This window comes from Epinephelus lanceolatus, chromosome 1 (assembly GCF_041903045.1).
Source record: "Epinephelus lanceolatus isolate andai-2023 chromosome 1, ASM4190304v1, whole genome shotgun sequence".
Classification (NCBI taxonomy): Eukaryota; Metazoa; Chordata; class Actinopteri; order Perciformes; family Serranidae; genus Epinephelus; species Epinephelus lanceolatus.
Window position 1 is genome coordinate 25,134,606 of NC_135734.1, and position 24,952 is coordinate 25,159,557.

The following is a 24,952-nucleotide window of genomic DNA, read 5'->3' on the forward strand; positions in this document are numbered from 1 at the left end:
GAGATGGATCAATTCTTAGATAGATCACCTTTTTAATACAGATTCTGTTCTGTTCTATACAATAACACATAATATAAATCTTATACAATACTAATATTTCTCTATACACGTGGTCATAAATGTACAGTACAGTGTACACACATACAGTATTAACACAAATACACTTACATGTATCTTCTCTTTACAGTAACTTTCCAGCTCACTCAGAGTTTATCACAATGGCTGATTTTCTGTCCGGCAGATGATTGTGACCAAAAAAAAAACTTTGACTAAAACCCAAAACAGACACTTTAATATTTACATCCCTGAAAAATGTACATGAATACACAAGAATTATTGTCTTCTGTCTGGCTCACAAATAGTGTAAAAAGGGTGAGGATGAAGGAGATAGCCCAAATCCCAAAGACGCTCTCCAAGACTTGATTCCATATAAAGTTTAAAGTGTACTCTATCTACTTACTGACATAAATCTTTACCTACTGTAACACCCATAATACGACAGCTGATTGAGGGCTGGTTTATTGTTAAATGTCCAGCACATTGGAAAATGAGACATGAAGCCCTGAGGAGAAAGAGAGACACACATATAGTGTAACATGTCCAGGACTCAGTCCAGAAGCTGACAGAGGCCTTTCTGCCTCTGCAGTCATTCAAAGTGCTGTCCAAAAGCAGTGACTCTGCCCTCCAGAGCAACAAACAGCTAACACGTGGAGACGTCCCATACCAGAAGGTTTTTTTGCCCCACGTTGGGATTCCTCCTGTATAAGATGTTAGTTTACCTGCAGTGACTACAGACAGTTTTAATGAAATTTCCACAAAATGTTGCCCTTTGATTTCCACTTAAAAACTGAAGTGATACAATGTCAGTAGTATTACAGTGGCCTGTGTGGTTACATTTGCTCCAAGTTATCTGCTTTTATATTACGCCCAGTGGCCTCTCGCTGTTAATCAGAAGATTAAGTCCCCTTTCTTCTCTCTTCCCCCAAGAATTTAAACCACACATAGAAAACCAACAATTCTGTGTTCACATTCTCTTTGTTCACATCCTTGGGGTCATTGCTTTTATCATGATTTATTGCACATAACGGACACACACACACTCAGTTGCTCATTCACACAACCACACACTCAAACACTCATGCATTCGTGCACTCATGCAAACACACCAGCACAATCACACATCCTCGCATACGTCATCATGACTGTTACTCTTAAAGTTTATTTTAAAAAAAAATAAAAAATAAAGTCATGCCTTTTAGCTTTAACTTACACACATTCTTCTAAGGTATGGTGCTTACTGGAAATGAAATTGGAATTTTTTTTTTTTTTGCAGTTTCCTGGTAGTTTCATATGAGCCTGTAAACTTTGAATCTGATGCTTGTATTTACCTGCCATTAATTTGCTATACCATATACAGTATCTGCAAACACTTTCACTCTGATACATTGTTGTAAACATACAGCAGGACATTCAGCACCACGAGAATATATTAACAACTCAATTAAGGCATGAACAAATGAGAGAAAGAAAGAGAAATATAGACTTCCATTAATATTTTTCTCACTGAGAATATCTGTGCAGGTAGATATTGGTGTGCTTTCACAGATAATGTCTATATATACGTAGATCAGTGTGCATTTTAGGTGTGTGTGTGTGTGTGTGTGTATATGTGTGTGCATATGTACATGCACATGCAAGTTGAAAGTGCACGCAGGAGCAGTGATGTATGCGTTTGCTGTCGTCTAATCCTTATCCTACAAGTCGAGTGCACACTAGTATTTTCAGTAGCCATGGCTATGGTGTGGTCATAATGCTTGGCCAATGTTGACATGGAGACACAGTGGCCACCTTGTCAGTCAGAAAGTGGACTAATGAGGGCCCGTGTAAGGAGAGCAGATAGCAGGCTCTAATTAGAGCTCAGGACTCTCCTGTCTCCACATCTGCATGGAACCAGTGGCCATGGGATTTGTCCTGACCTTTGTAAACTAACCGGTTCGCATTTTTCTCACACCCATGCACGAATATACACACGATCCATCTCTGGCAAACCGGTAGGCCACATACAATTCTTCAAATTCACACACATACACTCACACATGCAAACACACTGAAGACCAGCCTCATTCCCTCACTGCCTCTGTGAGGCATCGATCAGTGCCATCGCTGGCCTCCACACGTGGCTTGCGATTCTTCCTCTGGCCTCCTCCCTCCACCCAGGAGTTATGAATAACTGTCCCCCCGCTGGGAGCCGGGTCCACCTGCAGAAGGGACACTACCCTTTTCTTGACACGTGTTTTGAGGGCACGGCGCAGCTTCTGCCTTGTGAAAGCGTAGAGCAGGGGATGAAAAATTGTGGTTCCATAAGCCATGGCCAAGAAGCAGAGGCGCAGTCGCACCAGGCCGTCGCTGGGACCCATACACAGGATCAGAACATTGACTGCTGACAGAGGGGCCCAGCAGCCCAGGAAGGTGGATATGATGATCAGGGACATTTTTAGGACGCGGCGCTGACGTTCTCGACGGTCCCTGTGCCTGCGCACTGCCCGCCTCAAGGCGATGATGGCAGAAACTGAGGCCTGTACACCCATGGAGGAGGCAGGCAGTGGTGTGGTGGCATGGGTCTGGGCTGAGGCTGATGGTGGGGTCGGAGAAGCAGGGGTGGCCGGGGTGGTGGCGATGGGGGTGGTGGCAGCAGTGCTGACAGTTGTGACTGTTGCTCCACTGTCAGAAATCACCTGGGGCATGGAGGGGAGTGGTGGGGGTGATGTTGGTGTCGGGGTGGGGGAGGGGATGAGAGGAGGGTGGTTGAGGTTCTGGTTCTGGTTGGAGGACACTACCTCTGTGGGCAGGCTCAGGTCCTTCTTCTTCTGCCTCCTGCAGCGTATCCTGCAGGTGGAGTCCTTTGCACGCGTGGTCCTCATCATGTGGGAGCCTATGCGAATGTTGAGGGCCTGCAGGATCTTGGAGTAGGTGAACAACATGACGACCACAGCGATGAAGAAGCATGGCACTTGGAGTAACAAGTGGTAATACATAGCCATGCCTGTGTGGTATCCCTGCCCTCCTACACACAGCAGTGTCCTGTTCTGCCATACTGGAGTATGGTGGTGTGAAGGAGAGGAAGGATGGGTTGAGGGTAAAGGGGAAGGAGAGATGGAGGAAAAAATGGGGGTCAGTCCTGTGGTGTGCTCAGAGTTATTATTCTGCCCCTCCGGCTCCTCATCCTCACTATCCTCAACACTCGATGAGAAGAAATCCCCCTCGAGAAAAGGCAGGAAGAAGACAGCCAGAGACACGGCCCACACTGCTGCCAGGAGCAATGCTGCACGCCTGGGGGTCAGCAGACGACTGGCCGGGCGCACTGAGATGTCGTATCGATCCAAACTGATCACCAGCACATTGACTGCCGTGGCCACGCTGGTGAACGTAACACAAGCCTCATGAAAGCAGCACAGCGTAGCAAGGCTGCTGACTCCACTTTCATTAGCTGGCAGCAGGATCACAGCCACAGTCAGCGGCAGACACAGAAGACAGACCAGTATGTCCAGCACATGGAGGTTGACTGTGACCAGGTTGCTGACTGAATCCACCAGGTTGGACTGAGCACAGTAGAGCACAAGCACAGTCAGGTTGCTGCTGAAGCCCAACACCAGCTCCAGCATCAGCACAGTGGTCAAAGACACCTGGAAGCCCAGGGGGTAGGGCGTGCTCCAACCCTCCTCCACCCCGACCTCGCCCCCTCCATCCAGCAGGCCTACCCCCTGACCATCGCTGGTCTCCAGGAGGTCACGATAGCCTTCGGTCTCCATTGACGCCACAGCACTCCCTCACACATAGCAACAGCGGCCGCCACGCCAGACCATGCTCTGTCTCTTATTTTCTTCTGGCTCAAACGAGACAGTGATGAGGACGATGGCCAGATCTGTGGATTACTCTGTGAAAAAAAAACAGATGAGAGAGATAGAAAGGAGAAGAGGAGAAGAAAGACAGAGGACAGAGAAAGATCAAGCAGATATCAGTCAGCTGTTCTCATATTTACTCAAAAATAACACTGTACAGCAAGAACAAGTCAAGCTTGTCAGATTTCACAAGTGGGGAGACGCTACGAGTTGACACAACGGGGTGAAAGTGATCTTGGCAGGCGATTAGAGTCGTGGGGTGCAGTTCAAGCTGCTGCTGATGACCCATGATGTCTCACTGGGCTCAGGCAGTTAGACAACAGCACGCTTCGCATAGACAATGGTAGCAGCTCAGACAGGAATTGGAGCAGGAAGTCTCTTGGGGGACATTTGCGAGTATGAGTGCATTAAGCAGGGATGTGGTGAAGGACCCCTACTGTCTACACATTTTAACGAAACCAGTGGGGATTTATCTCCCAACTGTGCTTACAGTTCATATACTGTTACAAAGATGTAACCGCGCTTCTGTTGAGCGGGAGTGGGTGGAGGTTTGATTCATTATTACACAACATACATTATATGGGTCAGAAACAAAGCGTGCAGTATAAGGCATATGGAAACCTATAGAAACCAACCACACCTGTGCTGTTAAGATGTTAGTGACATAGAACTACCTGTACCTTTCCGTCCATTTACAGCCCACCTTTCAAGACAATAATTCCTGTGCAAATCCAGTAAATGGCAATTTGAAAAGCCCTCCTGATGTTTCCTTTTATTTTCTACAAGCAATATAAAACCGTCAGCGTCTGCCTCCAAGAGGAGAGGTGGCAGGGACATTGGTGGGCTGGTAGAGAGACCGTGCAGTGCATGTCAACATAGCAGGCCCCATACCGAGGGTGGCAGCAGTTAATAGTTCTCACAGGGAGACGTAATGAAGACGAATGGATCAATGATCCACGGACAGTGCCACATAAACAATGCTATCAGAGAAAGACCAGCTCCCCTAGCATCCTCTCTCCACACCCCTCTGTCTCTCCTACATCCCTCACATCCCCGCCTACTCTGTTCCCTTCTCAGTGTACAGGCTGAGACAGACTGCTTTGCATGTGTAGCATGTTCTTCAGGGCTGACTGGATGCTCTTCTGTGCTGTGGAAGGAATCATATAAAGTGTTAGTTGATTAAATATTAGACCCTTTGTTGATAATATAGCAAGAACATTTTATTTCCTGAGTCTCAGAGCGAAGAGCTACAGGTGTGTCCTCACTGGCAGCGTCAACCTCGGCCTTTGCCGTCGACCTTTCCTCCGCCGCAGCTTTTGTTCTCACCCTCTCGTTTGCCCTTTTCTCTTTGTTTTACTTCACAGTTTTTCCTCCCATTTGTCATGTGGAAAGGACCTGCAGGCAGAACAGGACTCAGTGTGGAACAGTGGTCTATCTTAATCTACTAATGGGTTCCATGGGGTTTGTGGTGTTGCTGGAACATTGATTTAAAGCATCATCGATCTGCCAATTTAACAAGCCCGAGGCAAGGGAGCACACAAACGCACTCTCTATCTGTTCCTCTCACGGGCACCTGTGCTCTCATTTTAAAGTGCTGCATAAAATCGTTGTGAGCAAATTTGTTTTATCCCTTCCTTTCCACACTGAATGCACTTAAAGGTAGAAATAGGAGGATGTGTTGGTTGTGGTTGTTGGCTCCTCCTTCCCGGCTCAGCGGCTCCATTAATCCATACTACTTTTTTTAAAATTAATTTTTAATTTGCTTTAATGTAAGTCACAGTATCAAGATGTATGTGACCTTAAAAGGTACGCTATGCAAGATTGTAGGTTACTGTTTCTAAACACACTCGCCAGGAAAAGTGAAAGTAAAAGTCAACCCCAGATTCACCCCTGTTTGGTGTTTCACCTCACTGTACTTGCATTTTGTAGCACTGTGTCTCTTGAGTGCCTGCTGCTTACAGCCTGGCACCAGGTCCCTACCTTTTTTTTATAAAGCCCAGCATCAGCTTCACCGCTGTGGGGGTACATGGCAATAAAATAAAAAGGAAGTAAAAATACAAGCAGAGGGCAGAGTCTCTGCAGAAAAGTACACCACCACACACCTCTAGTGGGTCATAAGTGATAACTGAGAGGGATTACTTCTGTATGAGTCTATACATTGTTCTTGAAAATAGACATACACAGAAATGGGTCATTAAAAGTGCTTGAATTTATATATATTGTACAAGAATACAAACACAAGTTCTTCTGACACTGTCTGTCATCACTTTAACACAGCACAGATGAGACGTGTTCACACATTCAAGCCTCTTTCTCTTTTTAATTGTTGTCTGTGAGCTTCTGTTAAGCCTGCTGCTTCTCATTTTAACAATCCTCAGTGCTATAACAGTAATTAACCTTGATCCCTGTCTCAAACTAGGCCATGTTGGGTCCTTGAATTTGAGGAAATTGGGCTGAGAAAGTCCTTAAAAACTCCTTGAATTTGATGTTTCGGGGAACCCTGATGTTGCAGTGACGATCAATATTGGGCCTGGAAGTGGAAATTACAGCATAATCACAGACATCCTGGGAGTATAACATATTCTCGATATCTATATCCACCCTGTGTTTGAGACTGTTCAAAGTAAGTGTCCTACACAGGAACATTCAATGTGCTGTGACCTTATAATGTCATCAAAATCAATTGTGTTCACAACATTTGTTCAATATGGTGGACATCAAGGTGCTCCAGAGAACGATAGAGCCAGCAAAGGAACACTTTATGTTTGGCAGTCAATCACAGAGAACATGTCAATACCACATTGACCGAGCAGTGTCTTCCATCTCATGTGAGTGTGTTGGTGGCAGGACTTTGAAGCACCATAGTACATTAATGTCAGGAGCAAACTGCGTGCTACCATATCAGTAACATTAAATAAATAATGTAAATGTACCATGATTAAAAATTAAATGATATGACACAAAAATCAACAGTGATCTGAATGTCGATATTAAAGATAATGTGAAAATAAAATTGAGGGTTAGGGTTAGTAAAATGATGCGTGGTATTCTGCAGTAACTCATTTGATCAGTCTCATCAAACGTCAGCCGTCATCATTCAAACATCGCCCATCATCCGTTTCTCTTAACAGTCCTGCCAATAATTACAAGGGGATGATTGTGTGCTGGTGAAATGAGCAGGCTTGATCGCTTTCAACAAGAGCCATTTATGCTACTCTATGACTAAGAGAAACAATGAGCCACAATCGGCCCTGTGATAATGGACACTCAGTGCTGTGTGATGAACCGGTTAGAGATACAAAGAGCCGCAAACAAAAGAGTAGAGAAAGAAGTCTGTGTTAGCATGCTGTTTGGGGGCAAGACAAAATGTCATAAGCCCGTAATATGAACAGCTGTGACTCTGACCTGCGGGCAGGAACACTCACAATATTCCGGTATTTACAGGGAGAGGGGGGAAGAGGAAAATTAAAATGTGTAGACAGGGTGCTGAACTTTGGGTTGTTTTTCTAATGATCACCAGTTTTAGGGTCTTTCAGTGGGAATTGTAAATATTCAGGTTCATTTGAGGCTGCAGGTCAGTCTCATGATTTTATGGCCTTGGTAACTGAAAAACAAAGTGCATTGACGTATGCTGTAATAGTGTTTTGGTTCTTATGACTGCATGATGTTATTGTTGGGGCTTGTTTATTCCAACCAAGTGTTTGTGTGCATGTATAACCCTGTCTCCTGGAAATAATGTTTGTATATTACTAAACTGTGCTCATGATTGCCTGGATTATGTTCAGAGACAATGTTTCTTTGAGTTAATGAAACACTTCTTTAATGGAGTCACAGGGAGGTGATGGGGGTGGATGACGGACACAAGCCCTTTTTAGATAGGAACTGTGCAAATTTGCAGGAAAGCCCAATCAGTCTTTTTTCAGCATTGGCAGTATAAAAACGAAATCGGGAAGCGCCGTAAAATGCTGCCTACCTAATTTTGTTCATACAGAATGCAATTTTGAGGCAAGGGGGGGCGTGAGCAAGTAACAAAACGTGTAGCTCAGCATGTGACGTAAACAGTGACATACTCCGAGGGAAGCCGCGGCTAGTCAGTCTTTCGGCAATTCTCTCATAAATCTGCCCATTCTTCACTGTCTGTTATCTGACGGTTAATGGCCTCTTCGTTTGCGAGGACAAGGAGGGCGCGCAATGCTTTGTCTCCCCAGTTGCTCATCTTTACTGTGTCTGTCAGGTTTGCGTTTCCCTCTTGCTACTAGCTGCTCGCTAATTCCCGCTATCAGCTGTTTCCTATTTATCCACCGCCAGTGGCTCGCACGTGCGCCGTCATCAACAGCTCCTCCCACAAGTCTTCAACAGCCACTCCCGGCCACCTCGGATCAACTCGCCAATCCAGCTCTGTGTGTATAAACGCTCGCAGCTTGCCGGCAAAATGGCCCAACATTCGCGGAAAATCTGGCAGTGTAAAAGGGGCTAGAGAGTGCAAGACTGTGACATCAGGATCTCAAAAGCACTTTGGTTAAGATTCGAGAAAGACTGTGATTTTGGATTTCAGTGGATATATTGCCAGACATGGAATATAATGTACCTCAGAATGAGGCGTTTATATCTATACAGGGAGCAGGTCCATGCCCCTGGGGTCTGCCATGTTGCACCACCATGTTTCTACAGTTGCTCAGAATGGACAAACCAAATACTGGCTCTAGATAGTGCCATTTCTGGTTTTGCGTCAGCCTCAGTTGGCTGCCCCCCAGGATGAGTAGGGTTGGAAAAAAACACAGATTTACTCTGTTTTTAGCGGTTTAAACCACCAGGTCCATTTGATTTAGAGAGGAAGAGAGAGACCTCTGTGGACAATTCGGCTCTTGGTGAAAACCCTCTGAACGTCTGGATCTTAAGTTATCGGAGGAAAAATGGTGAGCGCAGTAGGTGCTGGGCTGGTGGCCTGTCTGTGACAAGCACACTCATTTGTAACATGAAACTGCTTCATTCTGTGTTCTACTGGTTTAAATCACCTGATCTATTTGTTTTGTAGAGGAAGAAACCTCTTGGGGAGAATTTGGCTCCCAGTAAAAACCTCCTGAACACTGAAGGAATCCTAACCAGGAGTTCACACTTAGCACACTGGAAAGGTTCCAGCTGCCACTAAATCCTACACACTGCTCCCTTATTTATTAATAAAAAATATAATAATAAAAGTAATAATAGTAATAATAAATAAAATGCTGTAGTCACTAGAAATGGAAAGTGTATTGCAAGATTGGATTCTGGCAGAAACATGTTGTCAGTGAACATTTTGCTGATATGTTTGGGATCAACATTTTTACGACTCACCGGGTACGTTAATAAGCAACATTTCCTCATTATGTCAATAGAGAACACAATTCGCTCGGCATTATGTTTCCCTCAAAAACATATTTGCTATTTCAAATTAGTTGTAATTTCTAAGAGACAGAGGTGGCATGTGTATGTGCCAGCTGATGCACTTTGTGGCAAAAGAAAATAGCTGGAAACAAGGTGAGACCTCTAGCCTGTGATTGACAGGTCAGACAGAGGGGAAAGTGGCAGAGGGAGCTTAAGGCATGTACTACAGAACATGTTATATTAAGACATGACCCAAACAAAGTCTAACAAGTTTTCTGACAGCTCCAATTTGGTCGTTAATCCTGAAGACAAACAAATCAGAAGCTCTTTTTTTTAAGCCTCAGTTCTGTAAAATGATGTAAAATGATCGTCACAGAGGAAGGCTTTCAGTCACGGAGTCTTAAATTGGTTTTTGGTAAACTCATGCATTGTCTCCTAAGTCATCAATCAACAGCCTAATTTACAATCATGTATTGAAAGCTAAATCATGTTTCCGGTCGGCTCAGCTTGTAATCAAATAAGTGACTGTCATCTACAGATTTTACTTTGCAGATGATTTCATCAAATCCGATGTCTCAATCACTGCAGATTCTGTGCTTCCCTCCGAAACAACGAAAAACTGCGAGTGTCCTGGACTGCAGTGCATCCTGCAGCCTGCTGTCAGGGTTATTATAGGTGTTGGGTGGTAGATGACAGGTTGTCAAACCCCTTCCCACAGTATCAGAGGGTAAATGCTCAAGCAGATCCTGTTGTCAGTGTGAAGAGTTCAGTTTCTCTCCTTCTTTTCTGTTTTTTCTTTGCTTGTATAATCTTGCATGCGCTCTAAGCTACCCATGTATTTAATTTTTTTCCTCCTGACAACACGTTTTTTTGCCAGAGGCTAAATTACTTCTTCCCGGCACAAAGACAAACAGTAGGCATGCTTTCGGCCCAGATAGCAACACGGTGTTAGGCATTTCATTATCTTGGCACATTTGTTAGGTATGTCTTAGTGAAATAACACAACATTACTACACTGAGAGGAAAAGGGTGGACAGCGTCCAATAGTGTAGGTCACGAGCAGGGCTGAAACACAGCTGATATGCTCTGGACTCCCAAGATAACTGCAGCAAAACACTGCAACAGTTTTATCAAAAGAGTGCAATCAACAGTGCTGCAGCAGCTCGGTGGCTGCCAAGATTAATTCAAGCCACAAGTCTTTGTCCCCTATGTTGAGTCAGACATTGTGTTTTTAAGATGATTATTATAACAGCTCTTTTTTGACCAGCAAAGTTGTTTTTATTATTAAATCAGGTTCCACACTATATCGTCTTTTATTAACAAACCTGCACAAATCTGCACCTGCTTTTTAGATCCACACAAAACTCTCACAAACCAAATGGACTCGGAAAATACATGATAATGTTCCCCCTGTAATCCCACTGCAATGAGCGGAGGCACACCTCACTTATTTCACACAAGGCTCACCTCAGATGAACTGCGCTTCCAGGCCAGTGCACCTGTCGGATAAACAACACGCGCACAGGCGTTTTACGGGGACGTCTGAAATGAGGCAGAAAAGGTTTATTAAATCTGTCCCTTCTTGCTGTGACATTTGCCCGTTGTGTTTCTGCATTTCAACCAGATGCTGTTGAAAGTGCTGATCCTGCACTGGGCCTGAGGGCACTCACCCATTTTCACCTCGGTCCTCTGCAATCGACATGTGACAATTGTGGTCGGCACACGTGAGACTTCAGTTTGCTAATTATTTAAATGTAGGCACCGCCTGTGCCCTCTGTGAAACTTTATGTGCTCAGTTTGCATATTTCTGAGATGTAGCGACTTTCCACACAAGACAGCTTGTGTCTGTTATAATGTGATCATTGCTAAGCTTTGGAGAAGTGTAGTTTGTTGTTATCAGACTCTCTCACTGTCTTAGGTCCTGTCGTCATGTATATAGATGATTTTGAAAACTGATATTTTTTCTTTTGTTATTCTTATTTGTTTTAAGACATAAATCTGACCTTTGTTTTCCAAAATATCTCCATCCACACTAGAACACAAAAACAACCTTAAACACTCGCCAGTGTTAGCTGTCTGCTACAGTCTCCCCTCATCACAAAGAAGGCACTAAAGTGTACAGGCTGATGTTATTTTTTTCAAAACACTTACTAGAGATCTAATCACGGTTGATTCCCCTTTGATATAAGGACGAAGGTGCTCACTCAAATATACGAGTGATGCTGTGGACATGCAAAAGTTTTCGTCATCATCAACAATCCCACTCCAGAAAGTGTCCCACCACCTGCTGGCTCAAAGTGGTCTCACTCCGAAGTCATCGACATCCGACACTTGGAAAGTGACTTTCACCTTCACACAGCGTATCATGCTGTCCTTTCATGTTGGCATGATACACAGCCGGTCTAGAGGAAACGCGACAAGACAAGAATGAAAGTTAAGGTGGTGAAAGTCTAAGTAGGGTGAGTGGGAGGGGTGGTGGATGGATCCAATAACCACCGACTTTCACCCGGGAAGGCAGTGTTTGCTTCCCGTAATATTGTAAAGCCAAACCCTGTTTGTGTTTCCTAAATCCAACTACGTGCTTTTGTTGCCTAAACCCAACCACATGTGTGTGTGCTGGCAAAACATAACCATGCGTGTTTGTTGTTGAAGGAGAAAAAAAACGTGAATTTGCAGTGCTGTACTGACTATTGCATTTAATTATATGTAAACGCTCTTTTGCCTGTGAAAACTGAAACGTATTTTGAGAAAAGACAATGCATGTAACAGGCAGAACTTGACATGGCGTCCCAGAACATCAACAAACAATGCACCCCCGGTACCTTGCATGTCAGAACTGGATGTGGAAAGTCCATGAGCATACGTCGATATGTGACAAGGTCGGAGTGAAAATGTGTCGTGTCTGATTCAAAACTGTTGTTTCAAGGGGACTTTAAGTGTGGACGCTGAAGTGGAGCAACAACATTGAGTGCAGCATGTGCCTCTGTTTGTCCATGAAATGCTGCAACATAACCAAGTGTAAAGCTAACAAAACGTTAGCAAACCAGTAGTCTGCTATTGTTGCTGTTGTTTCAAGTGTATGCTCATTACACAAAGCAACAACAGTTGTGTGTGAATTGAGGCGATTACATCACTGTTTCTCCAAATGCTCTGTTTAACGTCTAGGCTACTCAGTTAAACAGAAGCCGCGAGTTTTGAAAAAATCTGCACCTTAGATGGCGTTTTTAAAAAATGTCAGTTTTGGTGACTTAAAACTCTGCATGTGGATGAGAGGCCGAAACATAGAGGAAAATATCCTTTTACAAAAATATCAGCACATGTGCAGACAGGGTTTTATTATTGCTTTAAGTTATATAATATTAGATTAAACAGCAGGAAGCAGGACCACTTAAAGATGACAGATAAGCAGCTCAGATTTCCATAAGCTGATGTTTCGGTCATCTAATGTCATCTGAACAGTCTTGTTTAGTCGGGCGCACTGGATTGCTTTAAGTCTAGTTAGTCTGTCCTGTTGGCAGGAGTTGTTATTTTTAATCAGTATACCTGCTGCTGTCGGTTATATTCAGCAGTTGTAAATGATCCAGCTCTTCTGTGAGGCTCTGTGCTTGCGTCCACCTGAGGGACGGGGATCATGAGTGCTGTTTATGTGAGGACAGCAATAACCGAAGTAGATGTGTGTCACTTTCTCCTCCTTGAATTAGATTGGAAAAAGAAAACGCTGTGGTAGTAAGCATGCCTGGTTGTACAGATAAGAAAAAAAAAAAACATTTACAAGAGGGCACTGTATCCGACTACAGATGCTGGAAGTGTAGCTGCATTGTGTCGAGGTTTATTTGGGCTACTATCCGTGGAGAAATCATTATCTGTTTCCTCTTTGATGGATTTTTCCTTGTAAAACTGGAAAATGTCAGAACAAAATGGTGAAACTAGAAAGAAGCCTTTGCTCTTTGATTATATGATACTGACACCAAAAGTTGACATTTAGGGAAGAAAGAGAAACAAGAGGAGAGAGAGAGACAGGAAGGATGAGTGAAGGAGGGAAAGAGAGACATTAAACAGGATGATGGCGCATGCAGCACGCTGACTCATGGCTGTCTTAGGTATTCCTAATGTCCGCAGTGAGACAATCGATCAAAGGCTTGATTTTCCCACTCGATTCATCCAGCAGCGCTAACAGCAAGCAGCCACCAGCTGGGCAGCAGCATCCCTGGCAGGCTCCCAACAAGCCAGCCTGGATAGGCCAACAACACAACTGGCTCAGTGAGAGCAACAACATCCCAGCCTATCTCATATGTGTCTGATCAGCACAGCTTCAGGAACGTCAGGTGAAACGCAGTTTTGATGTGCAACAAACTGAATCCAGCCTGTTAAAGGGATACTTTGCCAGATTTCAACCAGCTTTGTGTCATAACAGGATGGGTAGTATATGTAGAGCTGTGGTAAACGTCCCTTCATCTTAGCAGCGCCCACATCAAATCTCAACTCAAATCGCTGGCTCTAAGGCTGCTGCTTAAACTACAGATTATGCATCCTTGTTTTTTTTATGCTAACCACCACAAACACAAAGACTATAGAGGCTGATCAAGACAGAGAGCTGTCACTCTCCCTTTCTTTCTCTTAAATTTGTGAACAGGCATACTGTTTCCTGTATTGTCCAACCCCCCCCCCCCCCCCCCCCCCCCCTCCCCCCCCAAGCATTTAAGGAAATGAATGAATGAATGAATGTTTACTATAATTTGAGATCGTTTGTTACCTGTCCCAAAACAGACCCGCTTGCATTACCTCACCCACCAGAGGGAGTGTTTATTGGTCCGGTGTGCTGCAGTGCATTCTGGTAGTTGTATCCTTTCCACCTAATAAAGTTTCAGTGTGTAGGATTTAAGGGGATATATTGATAGAAATGGAATATAATATATTAAGTATGTTTGTTTATGGTGTATAATCACCTGAAAATAAGACTCATGTTTGCATTTACCTTAGAGAGAGCCATTTATATCTGCATATGGAGGGTCCTCATCCATGTTGCACTGCTGTTTTTCTACAGTAGCCTAGAACGGATCATTTGATTAGGACAAAAGCGGAGATGACGTCAGGCACTTTTCTGCTCTGAGTCAAAGATTTTTCAACTTGAGGAGTTCAGAGCGCTCCGGCAAAAGCGCCAGGCACTCAGAGAGCAGCAACATGAGGCACGTAGCAACGCAAAAGCAGCGAGCAAAAAGCCTCATTCTCATTAAAAAACAATTATAAAAAGCTGCCTCCAGCTGCTAAAATGCTTTTTGTGTGATCGGGGCCTTATTCATTGTGACCGATATCAGTGTGACCAATATCAATCACCTGGTACATTTGTTTTGGAAAGGATGAGACCTTTGTCGATATTTCAGCTCCTGGTGAAAACCTCCTAAATATTTGGATCTTAATTTGTCAGAGAAAAGCGGTGAGAACAGACTAGCGCGTGTTGGACGAGAAACACTGAGAGATACTGATTTCTGATGTGAAACTGCTTTATCCAGTGTTTTTACAGGTTTTAATCTCCTGGTCTGTTTTGTTTTGGAGAGGAAGAGACTTCTGCAGATAATTCATCTCCCAGTTAAACCTCCTGAACAATGAACACTGAAGGAATCCTAACCAATAGAAGTTTCTGCTGGTTGCAATCTGCAATCCTCACCACTAGACGCCACTGAATACCCCTAAATCTTACCCACTGAACCTTTAAGTAAAAGCGATTCTCTGTTTTCTCTGGTCATGTAGGATAAATTTCAAAAGTATTTGTGTCTGTCTACTGCAAACAGACAGCTCAGCGTTATGAAAAGACCATCTCTCCAGCAGTGAAACACTTCTTTAAGTGTAACTCCAGAACTGTTAAAACCATCACTGCTGCTCTTTATGTGAGGCCAAGAAACACTTAACACTGTATAATTTAAAAATGGGTTATCATAACTCACTGCCAAGCTCGCTGAGGACAGACAAACACACCGTGTAGTCCACAATGTATGGATAACTGCCATCCACCCACGCCGCCACCCACCGCCGGCCCACGCGCTCCCTACCCACGTGCTCCCCAGCAGATAAAGCAGAAGATGGATTGCCATCTGAGGTGAATGACACCTTGTGTGCTTAAGAAACTGCTGAATCCCATCCGCACTTACGCCTGAGACAAGTTAGGGAGAGAGGGACGGGGGTAACGGGAGGTAAGATGAAAATGGGAGGTGGGTGCAGTGAGGGCGTGATGGATGAGAGCGAGGCTTAGGGGTGTGCAGATGGATGCTGAGTCGCGTGCTCGCTGGAGGGGAATGTTTGTTCCCTGCTCACTACCTCTATCCATCTCTCTTTTGAATAGTCCCAGTTGCGCTGCCTCGCCTCCCCTCACCATCCATCTTACAACCAGCACATGGCTCTCCGCGTTTACAGTACACCATGCAATATCTATGTGTAGTCCCGCCAGATCGTCTGGACAGAATATTCTGAGATTTTTTAATATTGAAGTCCAAGCAGCCTCTCACAGATTGCCGTCACCACATCAGGGATAAAGACTCATTTGTCCAGTCACTTTATGTCCCACATTTCTGACAGGCTGCTGCCAGAACATCAATAAGAAAGCTATGGTAGGCAGGTTAATTATCACTGCCTGTAATCTATAGAAACCACTCCATACAGGAAGAAGACCTTGGTCTCTAGACAGTTCTGGTCCACAGGGTGTGAGGCATCATTATCATCTGACAGCGTGTTCGATGGATTTCATTTGGCTTCACACATTCATTAAAGACACTCCTTGGTATCCTATACCTGTCTATGACACCCCGAGCCTGTAATGTTGCTATTACCAGCACCACCCATCAATAAGCACTAATCAAGGCTAGCATGCAATCACAGGTCTTTAAAACAAGAAGAAATCAAAATCAAGTGTGAAAGCTGGCGAAATGAAGTGAAGCTGAGTCAGAGAGAGCGGCGACTGTTACGTAAATCAGCGCTTTGGAACGCTCCTCACTGGCCCATCCAGCAGAATGGCAGTGATTAGTAATAATGATGGTATGACAATAAAAGTGGATAAACTGGGGAGATAAAACAGCGTTCATTATATTTCTGTTATGGCAGTAATTAATCGTACGTTCCCTATGTGTTCTGAAGTGATTGGATGTGATTAGCAACGTCTCCCTCCATCTCTCTATTTCAACAGCTCTTGTCATCAGGATTAAATGGACAGGCTGAATGCAGTCGTCAAGCTGAAGTAGCCGGTATGCTACTGCACCCACCTGTGTTAATTTGTGTTGTGAATAGACAGTAAGGTCACAGTGCGAGGTCTGTGGTCACTTTAATGTTGCTCTGGTGACAAAGCACCAAACCAACAGCTGATTATGTGATATAAGGCCCAACAAGAAAAAGCTTTGACCCTGTGCTCACATACACAGACCTGCATTGCTGGGCCAAAAATATCCATGAACACACACTGGAAATCTCACAGAAATCAGTAGATATATACAATGGTGGATTTTTATTTTATTTTTTACAATTAAAGGTGCACTTTGCCAACTAATAGGAACACTGTAGCATCTAGTGGTAAGGGTTACAGATGGCAAACAGCTGAAACTTCTCCCATGTGCTAAGCGTGAATTCCTTTTCTTTAGTATTAATTTTTTAGGAGGTTTCTGTCAGGAGCCAATTTATCTGCAGCAGTGTCTTCATTACCAAAACAAACAAACTGATTTAAATCAGTAAAAACACTGAACAAAACAGTTTCAGGTTACAAAATCTGTGTTTTTCTAAAACAGCTGCTGATGTGAAAATGCTAATGGCCCTATCGAGAGCCAGTGTTTGGTTTGTCCATTCTGGGCTACTGTAGAAAAAAGGTGTGAACGAGGACCAGCTCCCTGTTTAGATGTAAACGACTCATTCTGAGGTAACGAAAACACGATTCTTATTTTCAGGCGATTATAAACCTTAGAAAACACACTTATTATCTCATTCCAGTGTTGAGTGGGATGATGGGTTTTGACAACATCTTGACATTAACATTAGCTAGGTAGCTAATGTAACACTAGGTTACAGAGGGTTGACTTCACAGTTAACAACAAACTAACGATGCTGATATGTTAATAAAAGCACAACATTCACCAGTAACATTCACTGTCCAGCCAATCTGCTCCCACAAATGGGCTCGTCTGTGTTTCTGACTGACATTATACAGCTCAGGAGTGACGGTAAAGAAGCGACAGTGACAACACCACCTTTCCTGGTGCCTTTGTGTGTTCTGAAAGTCGGAGTCAAAGTCTGGGTGTTCCTCTTGTGCCCTAAGGGCCGTGCACATGCCGTGTTTTTTGCACCCTCAAATTCATTGTTTTTAATCTAGACACACAGCAGGTGTGCTCAAACACCAGAGCAATGCCGTTGCAGTGTGCACACAGTCCCAAGCACCTATGTGCCCTGACATTACAGATTCAACTTTTGAAAGCCAGCAGCATGCACTTTATGTTGCGTGACAAGGAACAACAAATCACAGCCGACAGATATCTTTCCCTCCTTCCGTAAATATCAGTCTGTGATAAATATGGAAAAATTGATTATTTTAGCACAGACGTGCCAGAGCTTTATATCTGTCCCATGGACAATAGGTCTACACACTTATAAACAGCGCCTGGAAGAAGATCAGCTCTGTCCATAATACGGTGCTAGTTAAGGCTATGTGGACTCTGAGCCTTATAGTGTCTTCTGTGGCTCTGGAGAAAATAGCCCTGATGATGTAATTACAGTTGCCTAAAATTGGACTTGAGACTTTGAACAGAAAGCCTTCGCTACAAACTCGGGGTGTGGAGACTGGATGACATGGGAAGGTGAACAAAATGAATGATACTGAGCATTATGGGAAGTGTAGTATCCAGTGGTTAGAATCTGACAATTACTCTTCCATTTTAACTTTTGTTTTTTAATCTGTCCTTGACTTGCCCTTCAACTTTGACAAACGTGCTATGCTAAATCACTGGAGTGTCCTTTTAAGGCATGTAATAAACTCTCTACTCTCAGATGTATACCTTGACTTACCTATGTGGAGAGGTGATTTCCAGAATAACTACAAAACAAGTCTAAAAGCTGCAGAATGTAAAAAAATCTAAATCAAAGTATCCACACACGTATCTCTATTGTATGCACCCAATGTATTTTCAGAGCTCTCAGAGATGCTCTGACAGTCTGTTTGACCAAATGTGTACACAATGAATTGGGTGTACGCAGTGGAAGAAAGTGTGCCGATGCTTTGATTTCCACACAGGGAAGGAAGAAAACTTTTTTCTTAAAGGTGCCCTGTACATTGTTCTTGTAAACAAAGATTTTTTTTTTCCAAATTACCAAAAATGCCTTGATTGCATCCTTGAATGAATTTGCCTTTGTTGGTGAGTTGCTATGTTTCTCTGCACATTACAGCCACTTACAGATGAGCGGAACAGTGTGAAACCATTGACAGGATTATACTACTCATCCGTGTGCACATAAAGAAACAAATCAGTGACCCCCTCATAAAAAACTTTGCTCCATAGCACTACTAGTGGTCAAAAACTTCAAAGGACACATTTACATTGCAGTGAAACAGTGAATCAGGAATTTTGCATTCTTGTAGTGTTCACCCTCAGCCTGAATTTAATCAAACCTTTCTCCGGGAGATCAGTGCCTGCAGAGAATGGAATCTCTCCATGTACCAATATATCATGTTTTACAGCTGTCTGAAACAGACTCATGCTCAGTGTCCATGGACAACGGGGCTTTAGAGAAGCAGAGAGCAGCTGAAGAGGTCAGAAAACTAGACAAAAATGGATGTGAAGGCAGTGGAATAAGAGCAAAGGAGTAAGTGGAGCTGATGGGTTACCAGGAAAAAAAGACTGAAGTTGTCTGCGGCAGGTTAAAGTGTTTAAGCGATTTCACTCCAGAAGGCAATTAGTACTCAATTAATGCCATTTATCTCCTGCAGACAGGACAAAATTGGCCAAGAGGGGAGAGCACCCCTGCAGGCATCTGTACTCGCATGCCATAATGACAGACAGAGGACTAACCCGAGGGAGGGAAGACCAACACACACATATACACACTACCTCAAAAATATGGGATTAATTTTCTATTTTCACATGAAGACATATCACATAAAAACCAGCAGGGCCAAAGTACATGAGGCGCATATTAATTACTTAGTGTAAATTAAACCTCATTTACATACACTTAATGTTTGTCAGCTTCCAACTAATGGAAATATTTTATGTAAAACATGCCTTAATATACAACAAATATGCACAAAAGCAGCTGCATTCCTTTTCAATATCTCTGGGTGGCCACACTGAGTCTTTGAATAGGAGTCTTCTCTTCCATGTTGCCTCGGTCTCCCTCTTGTTGATAGTCTATTTTCACCCTGGTCACTCCACTCTGCTCTTCTAATGATTTATTGTTCCATCTCTGCTCTCTAGTTGCTCTCTATATGCGTCTCACCTTTTTTTAACATCATCCTTCCGCTGTTGTCCTATCTGCTGCTGAGATCTGCTTCAACTCGACAGCACTCATGCACTTTGAGGAACATTGTTGTTTACTGTATTCGGCTGGGGAATTAAGTACAGTATGCTTTTAATTTCACACGGTAAACATGAGCACACTGACGAGAAGGATGAGCGACCCTCAGCTGTCAGTAATCAATACACCTATGTGCAAGGCAGTTACTGATGTTTATTATGATTTGACTTTTCTCTGGTGGTATACACATCCAGAGGCTGCTGCTTATTTCGTACCTTTAATGACTGTATGGACGTTTATGTTTAATGCTTAAAGTGAGGACAGGATTTTTTTGCAGTGTGGTTGTATAATGCACTAATACACAGTCAGTGTATTACCTACAGTAGATGGCGGTTGGCATGCTCCCTGCTTGGAGAAACAGACAGATGTACCATCACGGAAGCTCAGCAATGTACTGCAGTGCACAAGGGGCAGCAGTAAAGCCGCCCTCTCCTTTGTAGAACTTTGTTTTCCTACACATAAATGCAACTGTGCTGCACACTGTATTACACCGCAGATCAGCTGGTTTGGATCAGAAAATGTTTTTTCAGATCAGACTGTGATCAAACTTCACAGTTCCATAAACTGTCTAACCCAAACAGCTGATCTGCAACATAATACAGTGTGCGGCACAATTGCGCTCATACGTATGTAGGAATACACAACTTCTAGAATTGAGAAAGTGTAGTGCCAAAGGAAAGGGCTGTCTGTGGTGAAAATAATCTCAGTATAGTGTACAGTTAAAGTGTTTGTTGGTGTCTAAAGCACCTTTTGCTGCTGCCCCCATCAAGCGGTACATTACTCAGCCTTTGTGGCAGTACTCCTGTCTGCTTCTCCAAACTGGGGGCGTGCCGACTGCCATCTGCTGCATGTAATTAATCTGGTCTCACTTTCAGCTCATTAATACCCAGGCGCATTAGACACCAAGGCACAGAGGCACCCTTTAGCGCCGTTATGAGACACACCGGGTGGCAGCATTTTTTGATTCTACAAGCAACAGCCGTAGTAAAAAGAGTAAGAAAGACTGCATTGGGCGGGTTGGAGGGGAGGTGGATGGGGCAGGCAAACTCCAGGCTTTCACCTGGGAGCCCACCGTTCATGTCCAATGTGAAACCAAAGTCAACTGAGTTATTTTAATAACAACTGAGTGTGCTAGTAGGCCTGTGTATAACTTGCTACTGACCTATCATGACATATGTCATGATGTTACATTACGTTAGTGGGAAATTTATTTATTTTAAGCCAAACCATGATGTTTTTTCTAAACCTTACCCTGTGCTTTGTTGCCTAAACCTAAAGAAGTAAACCTAAAGACAAAGTTTTTTTAACTGCATACTAAGTTTATTTTGAAAAGAGAGTGCATGCATTTAACAAGCGGAACAAAGAACTTTTCCTGTGAGAACAACACATTCTCGCTCTAACCTCGTCACATATCGACGTTTGGTCATAGACTTTCCACGTCCACATACCACCCTGGGTGCATTGGTTGTTGCCGTTCTGTGACAATATGTCAACTTCTGCCTGTTACGTGCGTTGTCTTCTTTCAAAATACACTTTTGTTTTGACCCACTCTGACTTTTGTTGCCTTATTATCGACCGACAGGCCACATATCATGCCAATGATAAAGGGCAGCTTTTCTCGTCGGTGTCTGACGCTGCAAGTCACTGCCCGAGTGCCAGATTTCAACAACTTTGGAGTGAGACTGGGTTGGTGAGAGTGGAAGAAGTGAGCATAAAATTGACACGCTGTAGCTGAACATCCCAAACCGATGCAGGAGGGGCACCCTGAGCGTCATAGTTTAATGTTTAGGGCAATTGATCAGGTGTTGGTGTTTGACCAGTTGGGCGTTGATGTAATACACTGACTGTGGATAACAACCTCATACAACCCCACTTCAAAAAATCCAGACTATCCCTTTAAAACGACCACAAAGGTTTGACAACTTGTTTATCGCACTTAAAAAGAGAGGTGGCAAATCAAGTTGCTGAAGGCTTTTACAGCAGTAAATGTGACTGTTTCTTTGCTGCAGGGACATTTTGCACATGCTCATTCAACATCTGCCATGCTTACAGTCTAGCCATTTTATCAAGGGAAGTTAAAGATGCAATACAAAATAAAATAACAGCTGAATTGTAAGTGAAACATATACTTTTGGGACTTTGTGTTACGACATAACTGTTGACAGCCCTTTAAAATGTGTGCGTATCAGCAGTGTAGCTGTGTTGTCCTCTATGTAAACCCAACGCAACCATTTTGACAAGTAAGAAGTCTTCCAGCCATCACATTACAGCCAAATCAAATCCAACACAGACTGAAGCTTTATTGGAGCCTTTTATGACAACAGAGCAGCTCTTACATAAATCTTGTGTGCTTTTTCCCCACACTGTTGTTGTCCTATAATAACCTCAGCAAGACTCCGACCATCTCCTCCTCAGCACTGTTACATATGAAAGGTAAATAAGACTCATCAGCTCACAGGTACAGTACTCCTTTGCTCATTGAGCTTAAACAAAATATGACAGCTTCCTTCAACTACGCTGCGGCATCTAGCCGGAGAGTGACACGTGTGGTGGAATATTTCCCCACCAGCAGCATCAAAGCTTCTCTATAAATACACGCACAGACGCAAACACACAATGACCCACATGCAAAGCAAACACACGGGCTGCCACCGTGAGAGTGACTGCAAATGGGAGTACGTTAAAACAATTACCATCCCTTTGGGATTCTACACACAACAGAGAGAGAAACACACACACACACACACACACATACACACACACACAGAGAAGGTGCTCACTCTTTATAATCTCCTTATGTTTGTGCAGTCTCATCGAAAAAAAGTTCATTTGGGGGTGAACAGTCCTAATGTAGACTACTTAATATTAAGATGAGCTCGTTATGTATTTTCAGAGTAGCTACGTAACCGAAGTGTCTGATAAAAAGACTGACTGATAAGATTGAGAGAAAAATAAAATGGTCACGTTACCATGCAATGCTATCCTCCTTTCTAGCTACATTCTCAACATTTACTGTAGTTTTTAATTTTACCGATGAGGCTACATCCTCCATATTATGGCCTTTTATTTTAGAAAGTCTCCAATCTGCCAGTTGTTCTCTAATTACATAATCACACTTACGAAATGATAACAATGACAGTAAAATTCAATATGTTGCCACATATTGTGGCAAAGCACTGGGTGATAAAAAAAGAATACAATGAATTGGAGAGCCCAGAAAGTGTTTTCTGCATTCTGGTGAGTTTTTATGAACCAATTTGTGTCTTTTTTGCATCAATTTATGTGTAAATGTCCATTATTTTGTCGATAAAATTCTTCTGCTACTATTAAGTTTTTATTGGTGAGGACAAATGCACGTGTTGTAAATATTTAGGGGGATGTGGCCCTCGAGTTTCCCCCAAAATCTACACCTATGGGAACATGTAAACAAAAAATGTCTTTTGAAATAATGTGTCAAAAAATCTTTGATGACTGTCACATTTCAAACACCTCATGCCAGGAAGCAAAACACTCTGTCGCTCTCGATAACAAGAATCTGATTTTTAATTGGTGATAAAAAGCACCTTTCTCCCCCAAACTAATACAAACAGGCTGCAGCCTGACATTAAACGGACTGTAACTGTAACCTTAACTGGAGAATATGTTGCTTTAGTGATCAGCCGGGAGAAACCCAACCACACTCTGCCACCTTCCAATCACACATGTTCCCATTTCACATCTCATCAACAAGACAGCAGTGTATCAAATGCTCTCTGTCACTGCTGCATATTCATACACAACACATGGTAGGACAGGACTGGACTACAAATAACACAGTAGATTTTGAAACCACTACTAAGATCATACAGGAGGAAAATGTTTAAAAAGATAGCTTATCATATTTCAGATTTAAAATCTACAGAAAAACATAAGTCGGGCACAGAAAATGCAAATTTTAATTTCAATTTTTTGACTGTTATTGCTGTCTTTTTTAATGAAGCTAAGTAAATGCAGAGGAGCCCTGATAAACAATCCTTTGATATCATAGTCTCGTGGGGTTATGCCAGTTCAACACTGAATAATTTGATCTTATTAAAGCATTAAATGTCAAAACATTAGTTGGTAAACTGAGCCGCTGCTCTTAAAAATGATCAAACGGGCCACCTTCGTGTCAAAGCGTGGCGCATCCATGTGACTGAAGCATATCAACAATCACCGTGGGTCCCTGAAAATGAGAGACTGACTTGGAGGATCAGAATTTACTATGAGCCCACTTGGATCAAAACAAATCACTACAGGTCTGTTTCTTCTATCCATCATTTTCAGATTTTCCTTCCCTCTCTGGGACAAGTGTTGTCTGGCTGTTGCTGCAGGACGGAAAAGCCCAAATGCTCTGAAGGATTTTTGTCTCACTTCATGTCCGAAAATGCAAATAAGGGATTCAAATCAGCTGGCAACATGTCCCGAGGCTGTCCACAGGCCAGTCATAAGTGCTGCTGTGACAATGAGGAGATTTGTTGTTGTCTCCTCCAGTCCGGAATCAAAACAGGTCCGGACTGTCTTGTCCCTCCAAGAGACAGCCCACCATTTGTTTCATTTTGCAGAAGACTGGATCCCTTTGATCCCTAACAAGTCCATGTGTTTTATTTTATGCTATTTGTAAAGACATGATCATGCTGATTTTTACTTGAAATTAAGATAGGAGTCTTATGAGAAGAAGTGCTGATAAACTTACCAGTTTGGTGAGTGGGAATTCCCTTTACATCCTACTGCAGGTGTCGGTGCGCTGCGCTATCTCCAACGCTGGACCCCGATTCACTCCAGAGCTCTCCAGGACAGCCGGCTGTCAGCCAAAAACGTGACCAGAATAATTTGCCTCCGTTTTGTCATAAATATTACAGCGGGAGGGGGTGGTGTGGTGGTGGTGGTGGTGGAGGGGGGGAACCCTCCACGGCTGCAGATGCAGAGCGCAGCAGTGGCTGACAAATCAGGTAATATCACAGTGTCTGGGCGTTTTTCCTTTAATTCCCCACTCAACACGGTGCGCTACACCTGTCCACTTTTATGCAGCGGACTTGTACAGCATCCCACACGCGGACCGGCCAAACGCATGATTATGCGCTACCCGCTCGCTGGAGCGCAGTCGCTCCATCCCAGCGACCAATACGGTG

At 43.4% G+C, this 24,952-nt stretch overlaps 1 protein-coding gene across 1 annotated transcript; it reads right to left on the reverse strand.

The window, feature by feature from the left end:
• Positions 1-8: 8 nt before the first annotated feature.
• LOC117256376 (G-protein coupled receptor 22) lies at positions 9-24,952 on the reverse strand. Its single transcript, XM_033625759.2, has 2 exons — positions 24,517-24,952; positions 9-3,934 (listed from the first exon to the last, which is right to left on the reverse strand). Exon 2 carries the CDS (start codon positions 3,807-3,809, stop codon positions 2,121-2,123), a length of 1,689 nt encoding a protein of 562 aa, XP_033481650.1. The 5' UTR covers positions 3,810-3,934; positions 24,517-24,952; the 3' UTR covers positions 9-2,120.

What these genes read in the sequence shown, in the direction of transcription:
- LOC117256376 (XM_033625759.2), bottom strand. Translation starts at nt 3,809, where the DNA reads ATGGAGACCGAAGGCTATCGTGACCTCCTGGAGACCAGCGATGGTCAG.